Source organism: Pteropus alecto, unplaced genomic scaffold (genome assembly GCF_000325575.1).
Source record: "Pteropus alecto unplaced genomic scaffold, ASM32557v1 scaffold20, whole genome shotgun sequence".
In the NCBI taxonomy this organism is placed as follows: Eukaryota; Metazoa; Chordata; class Mammalia; order Chiroptera; family Pteropodidae; genus Pteropus; species Pteropus alecto.
The window spans coordinates 42,113,858-42,135,195 of record NW_006436298.1 but is presented as its reverse complement, the minus strand read 5'-3'; the positions used below and the strand labels follow the sequence as shown (position 1 = coordinate 42,135,195).

Here is a 21,338-nt window from a genome sequence, read left to right as displayed (position 1 = left end):
TCTAAACAGCACAAGTCACTGAAATCGATGACATCTTGTCATCGATTTCATCATGGTTCTTCAATGTTTGTCGTGTTCCCACTCTGGATCCAGCACTGTGCTACGTGCTATGGGCTCTTAAGGTTGACAGTTCGTACACTGAGGAGTTTCCAGTTCTTTTGAGGAACTGTTTATCGCTGTTTCTTCTCTATTTCACCATTTCATGCTCAGATTGCTGCAGCTGTCTCCCAGGTGGTCTTTTGCCTCCAATCTTAACCTCTCCAAGCTTGCAGCAGACTGCTGCTGGAGTTATGGCCCTACGGCAGCCTTTATACTAGGTCACTCCCTTGCTCAAAATCTGCAGTGGAACCCTATTATTCACAGCCTAACTTTCAAGATCCCTTGAAGTCTGGCCTCAATTTACTGCTTCGATTACTACAGGTAGTTCGTTCTTTTTGCTGCAGCTCAATGCAGGAAATTGCTCATATAGCAGTTTCCAACTTCCCACTAAATTATCAAGAGTAATGATGTCATAATGCTTTATATTTGAAGAGTGCTACCTACATGCTGTAATTACCTTTATGCATACTCATTTTCATATATTTATTCAAAGATTTGTCACCAAATAAGTCATATCTATTACCAATGACATATCTAAAAACTATTTTTATTTCCAAAGTAAAATGATGCTTCAATTCTACAAAATCAGAATAACTTTTATATGTATTGATTATGTAAGTGACGTGCTTTGTACTGAGTAATCCAAGAAGTGTATAAAGGTAAGGGCAATATTACATTACAATGTATTTATTTTTTGGAGAGGTTATTTACTTTTTCTGTTTTTAAAAAATTCAAACCGTACAGACTCAAAAAGTCCTTTTCTACATTTTCCCTTCCCTACTCTCTACCAGATATAACTACTATTAGCATTTCTTGAATGTCCTTCCAGATATCTTTCTTTCTTTTTTTTTTTTTTAATGCCTACAGCACCCGGTCTTCCTAGGTGGTCTCCCATTCAAATACTAACTAGGCCTGACCCTGCTTAGCTTCCGAGATCAGACAGGATCAGGCGTGTTCAGGGTGGCATGCCATAGACTAGATATTTCTATTTTCTATGTTTGATGCCTTTTCTCCCATTTTAATAAAGTTTCTTATAGCACAATAGCATTACAAATTATGTCATTGATTTTAGAGCTGTGGGCCCAATGGGGACTTCTTCCTGTATTGTTATGTCCTGACTACTACCCAAAAGTAGTTAAAGTAACTTAAATATAAAATACATATGTAAGGACTTAATGGAAAAAATTAACAAAATCTTTTGTCAGGAAAGACAAGCTACTAAAAGCATAGTCTAATGGTAGCTACTCTAGTTGGGGGCAACGTCAGGTTTACCCTTAAGTTTCTTGACAGCCAAGGAAAATGGGGAAAACACAGAGCTTCCATACCATTTTCACTGGTAGAAAAACGCAATCACACTAGTTCATGAGAAATCTTTTCCAGAATAGCCATAAATGCATCTAATTATTTGAAGGACTCTAAAATGGAGCAGCAGTTTAGAGAGCAATGTCTTAAATTAGGTCCTTTTGATTTTCTTTGTCTCAACAAGAAGGCATCAAAGGTATCCTTAAAGGGAGAAAAAACTGAAAATGAGAGACTGAGTCATCCAGAGTTCAGTCCTTGAACTTCTGTTTATCAGTACTCACCATCTGATCTAGTCTTCTGGCTTTAAATACCATCTATAAACTCCGACTTTATATAGCTTCAATATGTTCCCCCCCCAAAAAAGTCCTATATCCCACTGCCTACTCAATACCTTCATATGAAAGTCTAAGAGGGATGTCTCCTCTCTGCCAATTTGGTCCTCCTTTAGTCTTTGCTATCTTAGTTAATGGACATGTTAGCCTTCTCTTTGCCTTACAACTCACACCAGCAAATCAGCAAAACTTGCCATATCTACCTTCAAAATATATCCAGAATTTAACCTCGTTTTATCACCTCCATCCCTACCACCTGTCTAAATCAACACCATCTCTTATGTGGATTTTGCAATAATTGACAGGTCTCTGCTTCCTTTTTCTTTCTTTTTTTTTCTTTTTACGGAATATTACAAGCATGCACAAGAAGTGTTAATAATAAAATAAACCCCAATGTACCTACCTGAGGAATACACAGGCACTGTACATATATATGGTTCATTATTATAAGCTGGAATCCACATGTGCTTTCTTGTAATCTTTCTTTTTGTGTTATATAAGTTTAACTTATTCACTCAATCAGCATACATATCTTGATTGATTACTAAGCAAGCTCTATGCTTACACTTGAAAAGAATCCATCAATGCCTAAGGCAGGCCCTTTTCTTTAAGCATCTTGAGAGAAACATGTTTATATAAAGGAGCTGGGATGCTCTGATTGACAATACCTCAGGCTCACTTTGACATATCCAATTCATGAACACAGTGCCTGGCACTGGCTCCTTTCTTTTCCCTTTACAAAGGACTTTAATTTTTTATGTTATTTAATCCCCACCATTATCCTGGAAGATAGGTACGGTGGCTACTAACATTTAAAGATAAACTAATAGGCAACAGAGCCAGGATTTGAAGCCTGATCTTTCTTCAAAGGTAATTCACTTTCCCCCTACAGTTCACCTTCTGGCTGTCAGGATCACACAGTAGTTAAAACCACAGGCTCTAGAATCAGAACACAGGAATTTAAGACTCATCTTTACCAGTTATTATGTAACTGCAGCACAGAAATCATGTCGATCGTACTTTTAAAATTTGTAATTTCAATTACTCAAAGGTGTTACTTCTCCAGCTCAGGAATAGAAAGCTTTCTGCCTTTCTTACTGTCAAAGAAAAGGTTCTTCTTGATGGAATACTTCAATCCTCTTTGCATTCAAACCCTCAAGATATAACTTAACATTCAGAGAACTAGATATGGCTCATTTACTGAAAAAACCTCAAAACTATTCCATTCCCAACATTTATTTCAGGTATGTGCAAACATTTCCTGAAAGATGTATTATACATTTGGTTTTCTATATATAGAAATTGTTATAATTATCAGCCAAAGGCTTAGCAGTTCTCATATCCAGATTTAAATCTCCTATAATGCTTCACATTATAAATATAAAATGTAGCAATCATATTAACATGAAGTTAGATAATATCTTATGCAATGCCCTTAACTCTGGGCTTGGCTTGGTGATGTCCTTTAGCCAATGAAATGTGAGTGGAAGTGGCATGCCACTTGTGGACAGAAACTTTAAAAGCCACCACATGGGTCCACTGTTATTTTCCCTTTGTCCCAAGATTATCAATGTTCCAACGAAGAGGTCAGAGGCCAGTAAGAGGCCTGTACCTTCAGCTGGGATTCTGAAATTAGGAAGACACACAGAGCAGAGACACAGCTGACCAGAAGCTGAAAGGTCATGTAAGCATGAAATAATCCTTTATCACTGTAAGCCACTTAAATTTGTTTGCCAACCCAAATATAACCTAGCAAAAGTTAACTTACATGAGAAACAAGCCACTCTATTTAATATCTTCTTACTGGCCTCTGACCTAGTCCTAGGTTTATCTGATTAATCATTTTTCTACAAACAAGATATTCTGATGTCTTAATATCCTTGGTTTGCTTATTCCTCCTTACTACTTTTTGCTTACTCAGGTTAAAAAAAAAAAAATGCTGAGCAAAACAAAAATTAACAGAGGAGAAATGTTAGTGCATGTAATGCAACCTAGAAGCAGAGTATCTATGCTTTAAAAAGCTAAAGGACAGTGGTAGTTAGGAAAGAACACAACCCATTGATGGCCTAGAAAGCTCACAGGTAGGTAGGTCAGAGTCTAAAAAATGGTCGAAAATAGGCAAAAGTTCTGCAGTTTCACAAAGATTAACTTCTCCCCTAAACAAAACTAAATCTGTCTCTTTAGCCCAGTGTGATGTATGTTTTTCCATGATATAAACCTTCTGCCTTCTTGATCTTTCACCTGCGATTGCTGTAATACCATCTCTAGGGTCATGACACACTGTCTGTTTACCTTTTTCTTGCAACTCAAAAACTCCTACTATGAATTTAACAAAGTCAAAGGTAACTGATATAGAAAAACTGATCCCACAAACACACACTGTTATAAATTTTTTTTTATAAAACAAGTTTATAAACTAAGATTATCTTAGTCACATAAAAAAAAATAGAAATTTATTCAACCAATCTCAAAGACACACCAGGCCCTCTCCCCCCAAAAAAAAATCTATTAAAAAAAGAAGCAATGAAGTACCTTCTTTTCACAAAGCAATATTCTAGGTCCTTTAGAAGATACAAAAGATAAAACAAGGTCCTTACGCTTCTGGAATTCAGTGGAAAAGATGTATATTAGAAAAAAAAGTTATAAAGTAAGAATATTAAGAAGTAAATTGTAATATAAAAAAAGAAGAAAAGGAGTGGGGGGAAAGTAACAACATATGTCTTTAGGTCCTGACATGAAATATTCTTGGGAAAATCCAGCAGAGGACCGAAACTATACACCCGTTAGCCAAATACAACGTCAAAATTTGTCCTTGACACAAGAAGCAGATTGGCTTAACAGACAGTAGCTATGATCTTAACAAGAAACATTCAAAAGATAAGCTACACATCTATATTGAGGGAGAAGAGTATATTTAATGTCCTGCTTAGGTCTTCTTTGTTTAGAAAATCTGGTTGCTTGTATACTCATTTGTTATTGTGGTCCAACAATTTTATCCCAGGAAAGAAACTAATAAATATTAGGGCATAACATCCACTCTATCCACCTATCCTGCACTGACCGCTCATTCAGTCATTCTCCCCAAAGGCTTCGACAAATCTGATGTGCCCACCCCAATTGCCAAGTACATCAGACAAGTCCAAACCATTGAGATCACTAAAACTTCCCAGCTTTGAGATTCTTCAATATGTTACTTTTGAAAGTAAGTTATAAAGTCAGACTCAAAGGGGAAAAAAATTTTGCTCACAGAAGAAAAAATTAGTGATGAAATTTGACCTGGACAAATTACTTGATGTAAAGACCGAGGTGGCTGACTTTGAAGACTGTAGTACTTTAGCTATCAGTCACTGATTAAAAAGAAAAATATATTAACTTACCAACAACTGATGCACCTCTTTCTGCAAAAGCCAGAGAATAGGCTCGTCCCAGCCCTAACGAAAAACAAAATAGAAAGTTGAGCAAATGTTGGCATAATTTTTTTGGTACACTCAACTCAATCCCTATATTAAAGTAACTGGCGAATAATTACATTACAATGGTGAAGTCTTCATTGGTTCTCTCAACTTCTCCTTCACCTTCTGTTTGCAGAGGCTGGAAAAATCTTCAAGGCTCTTTAAAATATGAACCAGTTTGTGAACAGAAGGTGCTAAGTTCTGTCTAGTCACAATTTATTAATGCTTCACAAAATCAACTTAATGGGCTGCAATCTGCATTTATTTAATGAAACAGAACAGAATATCTCATAGAGTGCACTTCATTTACTATGTACCATGCCATGACTGTTTCAAATATAGTGTTTGTGTGTACTGAGTCCTAATGTAAAATATATTTCATATTGTGAATCACTGTCAAAAGAGGTTTGAAACACTGAGTACATCACTTCATTATTTTCATCAAAAGCAAAGTGCAAATAAAATGTTTTCCTAAAAACATGATCATTTTAGAATGAATATAGCTATGAGTTTAAAACACTCGGCCACTAATTAATACTAAAAGCATTTTCTTAAAGGTAGCATTAGAATCCATTTTATTGATGGAGATGTAAAAGTACATATGGATTAACTGAAAATTCCATTATCACTTTTAATATATAATTCAAATTAATCATGCATTAGGGTCATGCATGCATTTGATTTGATTGGGAAATCAAAGGCACATAAGGTCAAGAATCCTGCACTTGGACATTATAGAGGTCTCGTACTCATGAGAAATGGTGTAAAATCTCACTACAGAGAATTGGTGTGGCTATGAGTGGCTTGTTTTAATTTTTTTGCCCTTTAAAAATAACAAATCCTCATTTTGCTTCTCCTGAAATATAGGAAGATCTGCCCGCTTCAGAAATGTCTCTGCTTGCCAGTTCCTACTGTCCCCACCTCACTCCCATTTTTTTCCTCTATCATTTGCTTGACTCCTATAGGCATTTGAGTTTCCAACCAATGCCAAGACTCCAGTGGACTCCAGTAGAGTAGTTCTCCCCTTTATCCTCTGGGAAGATATTCTACGACCCCCAATGGATACCTGAAACCTCGGATAGCACCCATCCCTTTATATACTGTTTTTTTCCTATACATACCTACATATGATAAAGTTTAATTCATAAATTAGGCACAGAAAGATTAACAGTAACTAATAATAAAATAGAACAATTATAACAATATATTATAAGTTATGCAAATGTGGTATCTCAAGTAACTTAATGTCCTATTCTCACCCTTCTTGTGATGTGAGATGATACAATGCCTATATGATGAAATGAAATGAGGTGAATGATGTAGGCATTCTGAGGTAGAATTTAGGCTATGATAAGGGTTACTTGAACACAAGCACTGTGATACCACAATATTGACAGGCAGTATATGCTTTACAAAGGGATGACTCATGTCTGGAGTTGGACAGAGCAGGACTGCTCCAGATTTCGTCAAGCTACTCAGAACAGTGCGTAATTTAAAATTTATTATTTCTAGAATTTTCCATTTAATATCTTTGAACCAAAAGTAACTGAAACCATAGGTAAGGAGGGACTATTGTATAGTGCTTGGGTTGATAAGCATACAAACTCCAAGGAGATCTCTTAGATGCCCTCTTTAAAGAAGTGCCTCCCGAGAACTAAAAATCAGAGACCTTAAAATCGTCGGACAAAAGGAAAGAAACACTAAATAACTGACTTTTCAAAAGCAAGGAACTGACAGCTCTATCCCTCTGGGGGTGATTCCAGACCCTGGTCGGCTTTTCAGCAAACTTTAAAAGACTTGAGGGAAGCCTGAGTCTATAGGCAAGAAGAGTAGCATTTGGTGCGCAGACACAAGCCTCAGTAAGGACTTTTACCTAGCCCTGCAACAACCCACAGCGCAGCCGGGCCTTCCTCCTCACGCAAGACCTGGGCCTTTGAGAAGGTGGGAAAGGGGGCTGCACCTGACTGTGTGACTAGGTGTTTCTGGCTCCCCACTCACGGCTGGCCAGCCCAACCTCTCCCTCCACAATAGATCTGGTGCTCCAAGAACAGCCCGCCCCACCGAGATCCGTCACTCGCTCCACAAGCCGCTTCCCCTCCAACTCTCCACCGCTGCCGGCTGCTGCCCTGACGCTGGGACCGCAGCTGCGGCTGCGCACTTATCCCAGGCCCGAAAAATGGGGCTCCCGGCTTGAGGGGGGAGATGAGCGCCCGCCCTCCACACTCCGTGTACTCACCTCCACCTGCGCCGGTGACGACTACCACACGCCCGTCGAATCTCAGGAGCGAATCCATGCGTCCTGCCTGCAGCGACGCACACAAGCAGAACCGCTGGGGCTCAGATTGCGAGATGAGAGGGACAGTGGCAGAGGCCGGATAGAAGTGACCTGCTAATTTCGGGGAAGGACACGTACGCCGTTGTTTTCCAAGCGTGCCTGCGTGGGGATCCCTTGGAACTCTGGGTAGTGTAGTCCGCCTTGCTTCCAGCGGCGGCGAGCGCCTGCCCCAGACGCTTGACTTGACAGGCCATTTCTGCTTCAGAGAAGTAGTAATAGGTGTTGCTGGAACCAGTGTGGTAAAATGGCTGGTTTGGCACCTTGCGTTTATCCATTCACTTATCGTTTTGTCATTCTCTCAATAAGCGTTTGTTTGTTTGTTTGTTTGTTTTAGCCACTAGCCTAGAGAAATAGGACGCAGCCCATATCCTTATGTAGCTTTCTGAAATAGCCCCTAAGAAGGAATGGCATCCTTACCAATAGGTAAAGATTTCTCAGAGTGTAATCGCCAGACATCCTGCCCGAAAATCATCTGAGAACTGTCAAAATGTAGTCCTGGACCCAGACGCTGACCTCCTAAAATAGAAATAGAATATCAGAGGACAAAAAAAAAAATTTAACAAGTGCTCCTAAATGATTTTTATTTTTGTATGTTGAGATCAGTCATAGGGTGTAATTCTTTCAACATTTATTAAGCATCTATGGGCGGTAGGCACAAGTTTACAGATGAACAATAAGGTCCTCCAGAGGTCTTCAAAGCCAGATGATAAGCCTTTAATAACAGTGCAGCATGATGAGACTTGTAACAAATACATACACGTCAGCTAATGGTGCCAAAATAAATGGACCCTACCTCTGCTGGGGAGAAGAGAAAACTTATCAAAGGAGATGATGCCCAAAGTACCTTAGGAAATGAGCTCTGCAGATAAAGGAGGACATTACACATAACCGAACTACTGGCTAAATTGGTAGGGAGGGGGAGGGGGAGGGGGAAGGCAGCAGAAGTCTGATCGCATTTAGATGTTTTAATTTAGTGCTGAAAGTGGTTTTAAGCAGAATTACTCCAGGGAACACATTTACAACGTGGAAAGATCACTCTGCACCATTACTGAGGATTGATTGGAGATTGACAAGGAAAGCAGATGGAAACTTACTAAAAAAAATTTGGAGGTCAAGTAAATCAGAGAAAATGTTGAAGAAGGAAAATTCGAGGATACTTTTGGAAATAGAGTCAGATCTTTGTTATTAATTGGATGTGGATGTGAGGGAGGAACGACTGAAATAACCCCCATATTTCTTGCTTGAGAATCTAGGTTATGGTGGGCCATTCATCAGGATCAGGGGAGAAGAGCAGCTTTGGGAGGGAACATGACTGCAATTTGGAGCAAATCGCATTTGGGAAGCGAAGTGAAGCTATGGTTGGAGATGCTTAGCAGATAGCTGTGGTTCTTAGAACTCTGAGAGTTTGGTTTCAATGTTTAGGCAGAGAAAGAAAAGTCTCCCTGTAACTCAAAACTAAATCTCCAAAGAGCTGAAAAGCTTGTCCCTAAAGCAGCACTTTGCTCTCTTGAACATTTGTCCACATGTGCCTTACATTTGACCCTTGAACCGAAACCCAGGAAAGTTAGCCCGGAGGGAGCTGATCCTAAAGACAAGAAAGCACATGTGATAAAAAAAAAAAGGTCACTCTCAGAGCTTTGGACCAGGACGTCACCCCGCCCCGGTGCTGCCTTCCATCAGTGGGGGCCGGTTGCCTGGAGGTGGAACCCTCTACCCAGTCCCCAGGCTGGCGCTTGCTGCCACCGCACCAACTGCTCACTGCAAAGGCGAGTCTACGCCTGACGCTATCCTTAGTTCAGACCAGTGACCACCTTTTCTGCTTACTAGCCACCAAGAAGGCGTGGCGGCCCAGCTAGGCTTGAATCAAGATGTAAAAGAGATCCTTGGTCACGGCCGGCCATATAGGAATCCTAAGTTCAAGGGTAAGGCTATGTGGCAACTCAATAAACCTTTGTCTCCACACTCCTGCTTCTCGTAGAGAAAACTGATGCAGCTATGGCAACTGAGCGAAGCCAAATTTCCTCGAACTAGATCCCACGAGGAACCTAAATGAGCTGTGTGTAGGCCTTCTCCAAGCTTCACCCTGCGCGGGTACTCAGATATCTTTGTTAGGGGTATGTTTCGACCTTGTGTTCTAATGTTTTTTGTTTAACCCAACAACCCTGTTCTTCTATTAAAATAAAATAAAATAAACTTAAAATATAAAAAGGAAAAAAGGCTGTATGTATTATTCTTATTTTCAGAAATTTAAGTGTAGTATCAACCAGTTGTAGCCTACAGTGAGGTGTGTTCAGCCACAAGCCTGCAACAAGAATGAGAATTAAGGCTCTCTCAGCCATTGTGGGGGAGCCAACAAATACTCCACTTCCACTTCCCAGACTCATAACTGGGTGCTAGCGAGCCACCAACCGGAGCCAACAGGGATAGGTAAATGCAAGTACTAAGTACAGTAAGTTCTCAAATAAAGATATCTTGAATACAAATGAGAAGCAATACAGATTTAGGAATTACAGTCATGGAAGTAGAGTGAGGTGTGTAATTTAAAACACTGTGAAAAGTGTAGATTATTTTCTCTAATGGTCCCATCTGGCTCTCAAGTCCTCGTTCTTGTGAGAGAGGAGTCAGAAAAGGAGACTTAAACTTGCCAGTTAAAGATAAGTCGGTCTGTTTGGGGTGAATGCTATCTTTCAGGACTTCTCCCTCCTCTCTCTTCTAGCCTATATGTCATCTTAACATAGAGGAAAGGTTTGGCAAGCATAGGGGTGTGGTACTTATTGCCAAGCTGGCCTCTGCTGCTCCCCGCACCTATTGATAAAGTCTGCGACAGATAAAACTTGTGGTTTATTCTCTCACAAGTTTTAGGGTCTCATTGGTCCTCAACCTACCTGCATTTGGCCCCGACCCAAATATATCTAGCCTTAGGATCATTTTTACATCAGTGTGTGGGGCGAGGTTTTCCTAGACCCTGATGTGTATTATCTCTCATTCTCTGACTATTTTATAACTTCTACGTGAGTCTAAACATGTTTCAAATTTTAAAATTATTCAAATAAAATTTAAAAAACAAACAAAATACGTATCTTCCATGCCAGCCAGGAGCTAAGGGAGACAGGAGTAGGACCTTCAGCTTACTCATCACAAAGACCAACAACAAGGCTATTGCCATTCTGCTGCAGTCACCCTATAGTGATTCAAGATCACTCACATGGGAGTGTCTTCTCAGAGTCAAAATCTGTCTGGTTCTTCTATCCTCTTCATTGCCACATCTCGTCAGGTTCAGGCCAGGAAGGGGACAAGGGATGTTGGGTCCCTGAAGAACCCAGGCCAAACACACTCCTCATTAGCTATCTTCCTAATCTTTCTCCAATCCCTTCCCAGTAAGAATTCTACTTAATCTTTCTCATTGGTCAGAACTCTCAGTTTGTCCTCTGCTCTGACTTTATGGGTGTCTCTTTTCTAATGGGTCACTCTTTTAAGGGAGACACTATGGCTTTGTCTTAATGGTATATGGAGATCTGCAAGAGCATGAAGAGATATTACAGTGAAACAGTATCTCTTTTTTGTTGCTGTCTCTAAACCTGCTTCTTATTGTTGGAGGTTATAATACCTTTACCTATTTCCTACTTCAGAGGCTGAAAATACCAGATACTCTCCTTCCTAGCCTCCCTTGCAACCAGGCATAGCACATGACCTAAGTTCTGCTGATCAAATGCTTTGAATTGGGATGAAATGACAAACTGTGCAGAATTCATTCCGGTGGTAGGTGGTGGAAGCAACAATGGCATCAGTTCTCGTGGGAATGGGAAAGATTCAATAGCAGTGGTGTCAGAGGTGTGCATGGCAGCATCTAGTATGCAGCTACAAGGATAATGGTATCTTCATCAGCTCACCTGTGGCATGATTTGGGCATGGCTTCTGGCTGCAGAGTATCTGACCCTCACTGTGTCCTTCCTGCAGATTCTGTCAGCTGTCGCTGTGCTGCAGCTGATTTGAGATTGCACCTGTGCAGGCTGATTTAGCACTTGTAGACCCCAGTAGCTGAATTTAATAAAATAGATTCATTTGGGAATCAACGCAGGCTTTTCGGGAACTCATACAGCATAAGTCAGGATCAAGTCTTGGGTGGAGATAAAAATTTCTTTCCCAGGGTCACAAAAAGCCCTCCAGGGGACCCTATACTGCAAAGGCAGCTGTACTTTGTATGAACTTCAGATTCGCTGTTAACGCCAAGAATGAAGCACTTCAAACCTGGCTTTTTCTCAAGCTGAGCTTACTAGGTAGAAATCTAGTGAATTTTTTTACTAAATTTTTTCTCTTTTATCTTATTTCTTAGCCTTGGATAGATGACCCAGGTTGGACCTTATGTAGCAAGAAAATATTTGCAGGAAAAAAAAAAAAAGGTTTGTGCATCCTTTAGAGTAGGAAAGTTTCTGGCAGTGAGCCCTTACTGCGTCTCTGAAGCACTGTCTTGGTGGTAACAGTAGCTACAAAACAGCTGGAGAAAGCCTTGGGTGTCCTCAAGGTTTCTGGGAGTACACGGAAGCATGGCTAACCTCTTTACAAAAGATTTTTCCCAGTTGAGTTTAGATTCACAGACCATGGCCAACTGGAATAGTATGACTGATAATCTGACAAGCTCAAACAAGAAGTTTTTCTCTTTTCTCCATTCCCCAGATTATCCTAAATCAACTGGCTGGCAGCTGCATTATAGGTCTGGTTTGTGTTGGAATCTGGAAATGTCCTTTTTGCTTGTGATAACTGTTGCTAGTATCTTTCTAAATATCATGGGAGTGTGGCTGCTGCTACACTGACCTTATGTATGTATCCTGTGCTCTTTGGAAAAGTAAGATACATGAGAGAGTTGCAGTTGGGATCCTACTTTGGAGGTGTTAGAGGATTTGTAGCAGATCCTCGAATAACGTTGTTTTGTTCATCATTTTGTTATAAAGTTGAGATGCCATAAAAACTTAACTCATCTATATCAATGAGCCTAAGGTACAATTGGTTTCACTATACGTCAAAGAACCAATCGTTAAGTGAGGACGTACTGTACATCTATTCTAGTATCACAGTACAAGATATGATGATAGCAGTGTATAAATCTTAAAAGCTTTTAATAAAAGCAGGACCGTATTTTCCATTTTACATTTATCTCATGTGCACACGGAACCCTATGCAGGGGGTAAGATTTGAGCATTTATACATTCAACCTTTACTTATTAAGGGCTGTATGAGGCAGGCACTGTGCTGAGAACAAAACAGACAAGGGCCCTGCAACATATAGATCTTAATATTCTGGAGAAGCAAGATGATAATCATACAGACAAATAAACGATTCTATATAATTGCAAGCACTAAAGGAAAAAAAACTGTCAAATTATCAAACAGAGCTCATTATGTTCCAGGCACTTTCTTGGTGTTTTACAAATATTAACTCATTTGATTTCATAACAATCTATTAAGTAGGTGCTATAATTATCCTCGTTTTCAGATGAGAAACCTAAAGTGCAAAATGGTTAAGTAACTTAGCTAGAATGTAGTAAAGTGAGGGTTCAAACCCCAGGAGTGTAGCTCTGTTGCCTGAAACAAAGTAAAGGGATTCAAAAGGGATTGGAAGTAGCGACAGGGGAGGGAGGTACTAATTTAGAGAGGGGATCTAAGAAAGGCTTAAGAGGAGGTGAATTTTGAGCTGAGGCCTGAGTGTTGAGAAGAACCAGTGAAGCAAGGATTGGGATGGAGTTTCTAAGCAGAATGAACAATGCATGCAAAGGCTCTGTGGGAAGAACACCTTCACACCTTCTGGCAAGAGAGGAAGTCAAAGAGGTAGGCAAGGACCAGATTGTATGGAGTCTTGTAAGCCATAGTTGGGAGTATAGACTTATTCTGTACTTTTTAATGGGAAGCCCTTGAAAAGCAGTGGAGTAAAGTGATCTGGTATGCAAAACTATATGTTCCTCTTTGTACACTTAAAAGAATATCAATGCATAGAGAAAAGCCTGGGAGAAACACATCTTCTGTTACTGGTAGTTCTGGACATGGGTTGGGGACCATGACAGTGATTCAAGTACTTCTTGAATTAATTTATCATGGCACTAAAGCAACTAGGTAATACAGAAGCCAGTGAGAAATTTCAAAGGCTGATATCTGGGGATATCAGATAATCCTCAGTTATAATCGACAGTCATTCTTGAGTCCTTTGTGACTAGGAAAGTTCTAAAACTCTGAGCCCCATAAATGGTGGCACATTATATGTAATTACCATACAAGGTGTTGCGGGATATATTTTTTTTCATTGTTAGCACAGCCTGGGGTAAAAAGAGCTGAGTAAGGTAGTTTTCCCTTAGCAGAGTGTGTCAGACCCTGTGGGCAAAATGTCAGGCAAAAAATACAGGGAGGAGTAAATACAATAAAAGATAACTTATGACTGTGAGAATAAGAAAACATGATTTATTGAGTTCTGACTGATGCTTACTAACACACATGGATTCAACAGGTTTCAAAACTACAATAGGAAAAAAAAATGAAAATAAATTACCAATGTCTGCCACAAGAGTTTATTCTTGTTCTACTGTATTTCTATGATAACTCTTCTCCAAAGAGTTCAAAGCATTGTACTGACTGGAATGTAAACGTCTTTGAAATACTACCAGAAGCAAAGCTTAGTCTAGCCATGATGGTGGAAGAAAAGATGAAAGATGGAAAAAACAATAACCAAGATGCCTTAAAGACTGGAAATGACTCTAGATGACTGGAGAAAGAGCAATGGCCAAATCTCTTGGCATGAAAACTTTCAGTAGACTAAAGGAATGAGAACACAACCAAGGCCCTTGTATTGCAGTGATTTTGAAAGGTTGGGGAAGCCTATCACATCTTGAATCTTGGAATTCTCCAGCAGATTTTAGATCCAGGAAGTCTCAAGATGTGAATCCCCAAAATCCTGTCACTAATATCCTTCTGCTATTAACACAGATTCCTCTAATACAATGCTCATTATTATGGAGAAATATATGCCTCCAATGCACCACAAACTTGTATCCCTGACATTGTATCAGTGTTCGTTCCTAGCTTTAAATCTGCTCAAGTCTATATGAGTTTACAATCAGGCTCCAAAAGTTCAAGAACCTCTGAGAAGCAGGCCAGCCTTGGATCCAGGCTGAGAAGTCACTATGTCTTGTCAAGATCTATCTCAGAAGTCTCAGCAAAGGATGTTGGAGTCCTGCGGTTTGTCATTATCCATCTCTACAGTCAGGGGAATATGAAGCTTTGATTGGTCAGACCTGGACTACATGCCACCTTTAGAGCTGGGGGTGAGATTAGTTCTACCTACATTGAGAGTGGTACAAGCGTGGATTCCCAGTGAATGTCGGAAGCTATTGGAAATAGAGTAAATGAATTCTGGGAAGCCAAGAAGCAACACAAGTCCACTTCAACCACTTTTCAGCCCTTTTCTCTTCATAGCCTATTGGTCCAAGACTACAAGCCTGTTCAGCATGTTACTGTACTGAATACTGAAGACAAGTGTAACACAATAGTAAGTATTTGTATACCTAAAAATGGAAAACATACAGCAAATATATTGTATAAGAGATAAAAAAAATTGGCACACCTGTACTGGGCACTTGCCATGAATGGAGCTTGCAGGCCTGGATGTTGCTCTGGGTGAGTCAGTGAGTGAGTGATGAGTGAGTGTGAAAGCCTAGGGCATCACTGGACTCTGCTATGGACTTTACAACACTGTTAACTTAGGCTACACAAAATTTATTTAAAATTTTTTCTTCAGTAATAAATTAAATTTAGCTTACTATTACTTTTTTAATTTATAAATTTTTTAATTTTTTAAGCTTTTGTAATAACATTTAGCTTAAACACACACTGTACAGCTATAAAAAATGTCTTTATATCTTTATTCTATGAGCTTTTTTCTACTAAATTATTTTTAATTTTTTAATTTTTTTTTTTTGTTAAAAACAAACACACGAGCAAACACACATTAGTCTATGCCTACACATGGTTTAAGATTATCAATATCACTGTCTTCCATCTCCACATCTTGTTCCACTGGAAGGTCGCCAGAGGCAATAACACTCATGGAGCAGTCATCTCCCATGAAAACAATGCCACTACTGTAAGCAGATAATGCACCATGAAGCTTCCTTTCTATGACATTACGACAGTTACGACATCTCTAGGCGATAGGAATTTTTCAGCTTCATTACACCCTATAGAATCACTGTCATACGTGCTGTCTGTTGGTGACTGAAACAATGTTATGTGGAGCATGACTGTCCTGTTTCAGTCTCTGCTCATAAACTTCATTAGTTTCTATTGTTACTGTCTTACACACACACACACACACACACACACACACACACACACACAGCCAAGCCAAGCCAAGCCAATGACAACATCTGACAGCAACAACAAAGACTTCAGATAGTAACCATTAAGGTGACAAGGGAAAGTTCAAGGACGGTCAAAGTGGTGGTATTCATTACCACTGTTTTAAATTCATCTTAGAACAAGGCATATTATTGGTACAAAAATCACATAAAAGATATCATTTATTTCAAGTAAACATCTCTATTACCTCCTTTGAATATTGTATTTTAAAAAATAAACAAAAAGAGCAGATACTTTCTACCCACATCTGGTTCCCATATTAACCACATGTAATCAAAACAATTATTGAATGGTTCATAAGGAAGGAGTGACTGGCCTTGCACAATGAGACATCTTCTCCAGATTTTCAGAGCAAGAAGTAGATATGATGAGAATATAACAATTATTCCCAAGAAAGACATCCTTTTTCTTCAAAGTGATTCAGTCCTTCCCCCACAGTCTGTATCTTGCCACTGGAAAATCCCATTTCCAGCCTTTTGAGTGATCCTGGGTGTATTGACTCCTGGGAACTAGGTTTCCATATTTCTTCAGACCTACAGTGGGCTCAAGAGCTGGAGGAGGAGGACTCCCACCTGCTAGACTCGACAGTGCATGGGGCCAGCATGTGCAAAGAAAAAGTGCAGCTCTGGAGTCAGGCAGCTTGGGCTTCGTGCCAGCTTTACCACTGGCCAGCTGTGTGCCCTTCAATAGTGCTTTCTTTCTGAGTCTGAGTTTTCTCATTTATAAAGTGGACATAAGAGTTCCTACCTTCTAGAGTTGTGATGAAGACCAGATGACCCACAAAGAGAGTTTATCATAGTGCCAGGCACATAGTACTAAATAAACATTAGCTTAGAGTAGGCTTCTTGATTTGTGTTGTGCTGGGTTTTTTGTTTTGTTTTGTTTTTTAAGTGCCCAGCAGGTACAGCTTGGCCTGAACTCTTGCTCTCATCAGGAGAAAGACTGTCATTGACAACTTAAAGCAGCCTTAAACTGGGCAAGGAGAACATCATTGGATAAATTGGTCTACTGAAAATAAGAAACAACCAGTACATATGTTTTCCTTAACTTACCAACTTGGAAGAGCTAGCATACAAATCTCAGGCAGCCTAAGGAATGTTTAATACACCAAATGTCCTCTTTATCTAGAGTTTGTGTCTCTATTTTAAATTATTTCAACTCTTAATTCTGGCTTAAGGATATAATTTGATCTATCGCACAATCCAAGAAAGGAAAAATTCAGAGTATCATTAATACTGATAGCTTCTATTTATTGAGGATGTACTAGACATCCTGCTTTGAATGCTTTATGTGCCTTTAATGATTATTTGAGATAGGCGCTCTGGATATGTCCATTTTACAGATGAGGATACTGAAGTTCAATGAAATTGCTTTCCCAAGCTTCAACTACAAAGTTTGTTTTCTTAATTTAGTGAGTCTAGCCAGGGGTTTGTCAATTTTATTAAACTTCTCAAAGAAGCAGTTCTTTGTTGCATTTATTTTTTCTATTTTTTGTTGTTGTTGTTTTCAATTTCCTTTATTTCTGCTCTAATTTTGACTATTTCTTTCCTTCTACTGACTTTAAGCCTCATTTACTCTCTCTTTTCTAGTTTTTTAAGATGAAGCTTTAGGTTGCTTATTTGGGCTCGTTCTTGTTTTTGGAGATAGGCCTGTAATGATATGAACTTTCCTCTTATGACTGCTTTTGCCGTGTTTTCATATGTTGTGCTATCATTATCATTTGTTTCTATGTATCTCTTGATCTCTCTTTTTATTTCTTCCCTGACCCAATTATTCTTCAGTAGCATGTTGTTTAATCTCCATGTATTTGTGGTTCTTCCTGATTTCTTTTTGCAGTTGATCTCTAGTTTCAGAGCATTATGATCAGAGAATATGGTTGGTATGATTTCAACTCTCTTATATTTGTTGAGGCTATCTCTGTGTTCCAATATGTGGTCAATCTTTGAGAATGTTCTGTGTGCACTAGAGAAGAATATATAAGTAGTTGTTTTGGGATGGAATGCTCCAGTTGGTCTAATGTGTCATTTAAGGATGTTATTTCCTTATTGATTTTCTATTTGGATGATCTGTCCATATCTGACAGTTGGGTATTTAGGTCCCTTACTAGGATAGTGTTTTGGTCTGTTTCTCCCTTTAGTTCTGTTGTAATTGCCTTACATATTTTGGAGCTCCCTGATTGGGAGCATAGATATTAATAAGTCTATTTTGTCTGATATTAGTACCGCTATTCCCACTTTTCTCTGAATGCCATTTGCTTGAAATATGATTTCCCACCCTTTCACTTTGAGACTGTATATATTTTTGGAGCTGAGATGTGTCTCCTGGAGGCAGGATGTAGTTGGGTTTTGTTGTTTGATCCATTCTGCAACTCTGTGGCTTTTTAGTAGTGAGTTCAGTCCATTTACATATAGGGTGATTATTGAAATATGAGGTCTTCTTCTAGCCATTTTATTTTTTACTTTCTGGTAGCTCGGGGTTTCCATTGCTTCCTTGTCCTTGTGTTTCTATTTTCTTTATTTTGGTTGGCTTTTGTGGGGTTTGCCTCTAGTTCTTCTTGCTTTATATTACATACTTCAGTTCTGAATCTTTGGTGGGTGGTTACCATTATGAATATGAAAAGGATAGTTTTCATATTCCATTTTCTTCTGTGTGTGCCTTATCTCCTTTCCCCTTTGCAAATTTGGATCTTTGAAATCTCCCCTTTTCAGTCATTGTTATCTCAATTTGTCACTATGTATGCTGAACATTCATTACTATATTGCTATAGCAATTCTTTTATTATTATTTAAGCTTATAATGCCCTGTTCTTAGTAAGGGTTGCACTCTGCTTCTATTTGCCTGATAGTCACTTTACTCCTAAATATGTATTTTTGTTGTTGTTGTTTTTGTTTGTTTTAGGTGAGCTGACACCTTTCAGTATTTCCTGTAGTGCAGGCCTCATAGTGGAGAATTCCCTCAACTTTTGTATATTTGGACAAGTCTTAATTTTTCCTTCATATCTACAGGAGAGCTTAGCTGGATACATTATTCTAGGCTAGTAGTTCCTTTCACTTAATAGTTTAAATATTTGATTCCATTTCTTTCTGGCTTGTAAGGTTTGTGCTGAGAAGTCCGATGCTAATCTAATGGGTTTTCCTTAATAAGTTATCATCATCTTTTCCCTGGCTGTCCTGAGAATTCTGTCTTTGTCGTTGATTTTTGATAACTTTAATACGATGTGTCTTGATGAAGGCCTTTTTGGGTTGAGATAATTGATTGTTCTATTGACTTCTTGAATTCCAAGCTCCAGCTCATTCCTTAGATTTGAGAAATTCTCATCCACTATTTGTCTGAAAATGCTTTCTTGTCCCTGCTCCTTTTCCTCACCTTCTGTAATGCCCATTATTCTTATGTTTCCTTTCCTGATGGTATCAGCTAGTTCTTGTATTTCTATTTCATTATGTTTCATTCTTTGGTTTCTCTTTTCTTCCTTCTGATTTATGTCTATATTTCTGTGTTAGATATCACTGATCCTTTCCTCCATTTGGTCAACTCTATTTCCCAAGCTTGCTATTTCATTTTTCAACTCTTGCAGTGTGTTCTTCATTTCCAGAAGTTCTATTTGGTTCCTTTTGAGGGTTTCAATCTTCTTACTCTGCTCAGAGTTGTTTTTTCAATTCTTGAAATTGTTCATTTGAGTTGTTTTGGAACTCACTGAGTTTTTTCAGAAGTACCATCCTGAATTCTTTGTCATTTAAGTCGAATATTTTTACGTCTGTAAGTTTATTTTCTGGAGATTTTTCTTTTTATTTCTGAGATGCCTTGTCACCTTGATTGTTCATGGTATTTAATGGATATTTCTCTGCCTGGGCATTAATGGAAGTGTATTCTGTTGTTTTTCAGAAAGAAGATTTATTATATAAAGGTCTCTCTTTAGCCTGTTGCAAAGAAGGCACTTTTCTTTTGGTTTCCAGTAGGTGGTGTCTAAGCTCTTGGATTCCTGCTTTATATAAAGCCTAACTAAATGTCTTTATTTTCTTGTAGATATTTAATCACACTTGCTACTCTCAGTTTCAGTCTCTGTCAGTGTTAGCAACAGTTTTGGTAGCATTTGCTCAGATTCCCCTGGGTCTCTGCAATGATCGATCTTGGAGGGTATGGGGGGAGGGGGCCTCTGGTTTGGGGGTTGGGGGCTGTGGCTCAGCCTCGGTTTTGCAACCAGGGCCGGTAAAAATCAACTGTTGTTTCTCTGCGGTCCTGCCCCGCTTCTCTGCTTTCTGCCTTGATGACTGGGCCCTACTGCTGGCTGCTAGAAGTTCGGGCACTTTCAGGCATGCTGATCAGGGAAGTCGCTGCACCTTCACTCCTCCCTCTCCTCCTGTAAGTCACTCCGCGGCCTGCGAGAGGCAGCTTCTTTATTTCTCGCTGTCCACCACCCGGCACCCAGGGTTCTCACCTGTGGTGGCTCTTACACGCAGATCCTCAGCTCAGACATGCTGGTGTGCAGTTTGGGTGTTTTTTTGTTGAGCTTTAGATATTCAGCTTATTATTGTTTCAAGGGGAGAGATCTGAGGACGTCTTTCACTCTGCCATGTTTCCCCACGTGAGCCTGTTTTCCTAATTTGAGGACACTTTTCGGCCTTTCAAAATACATTAAACAAATGATCATGAGTGCTTAAAAATAATAAACCCTAATTTGAGTCAATACATACTCACAATACATCAGTACTGGTTTTAATTCTGAGTTCTAGCTGGACTGTCTCCTCTAACCAGGTGCCTACTAGTCTGTTTCTCAACTAAGTTTTCTGGGATTAGAGGTTTCTTAGGTTCCCTCTCCTTTTGTAAAAGAGCAAGAACTTTCTACAGGAAACGCAAAACCAACCTAGCAATCATCCTATATCAATCAGAAGAACTCTCTGTTATAAGAAATTTGACTCAAACTGGCTTAAGCAAAAAACCCAAATATATTGGCTCTTGAAACTAAAGAAGTCCAAGAAAGCCTGACTGCAGGTATACCTGAAAGTATCGCATTGTATAATAGTATCAGGACTCACATTCTCTCCATCTCTTGACTCTGCTTTCCAGGTTTGTTTCTTTCTCAGGCTAGCTCTCTCCACGTGGAAGCACATTTGTTGCCAGAAGCTTCAGACTAACAGCCTCATAGTTTCAAATCCAATGGGAAGAGAGAATGGTTCTTTGCCTGTATCTCAAGCAAAAGTTGTAGGATGATCTACAGTTGAGCCTGATTACATGGCTTCATTACGTATTTGTTCCTGAATCAATCACTGACTTAAAGGGGATGAAATGCTCTGATTGGCCAGACTTGGGTTTTGTGCCCAACTGTCATCAGAGGTGACATCTTTAGATAGAGAGTTGGGGACACGTGGTACTTCTAAAGAAAAAGCAGAATGTTGTAAACAATAGTAAGAGAATGAATGC

General features: G+C 39.3%; 1 protein-coding gene and 1 pseudogene across 1 annotated transcript in view; both read right to left on the bottom strand.

The window, feature by feature from the left end:
- Positions 1-7,610, bottom strand: part of HSD17B4 (hydroxysteroid 17-beta dehydrogenase 4) — a 79,954-nt gene extending 72,344 nt beyond the window's left edge. Inside the window, 2 exon segments of the mRNA XM_006913306.3 lie at positions 5,111-5,164; positions 7,422-7,610. Coding sequence (XP_006913368.1) covers positions 5,111-5,164; positions 7,422-7,479 — 112 coding nt within the window. The 5' untranslated portion in view covers positions 7,480-7,610.
- LOC112480868 lies at positions 958-1,075 on the bottom strand (annotated as a pseudogene).
- Positions 7,611-21,338: the final 13,728 nt, after the last annotated feature.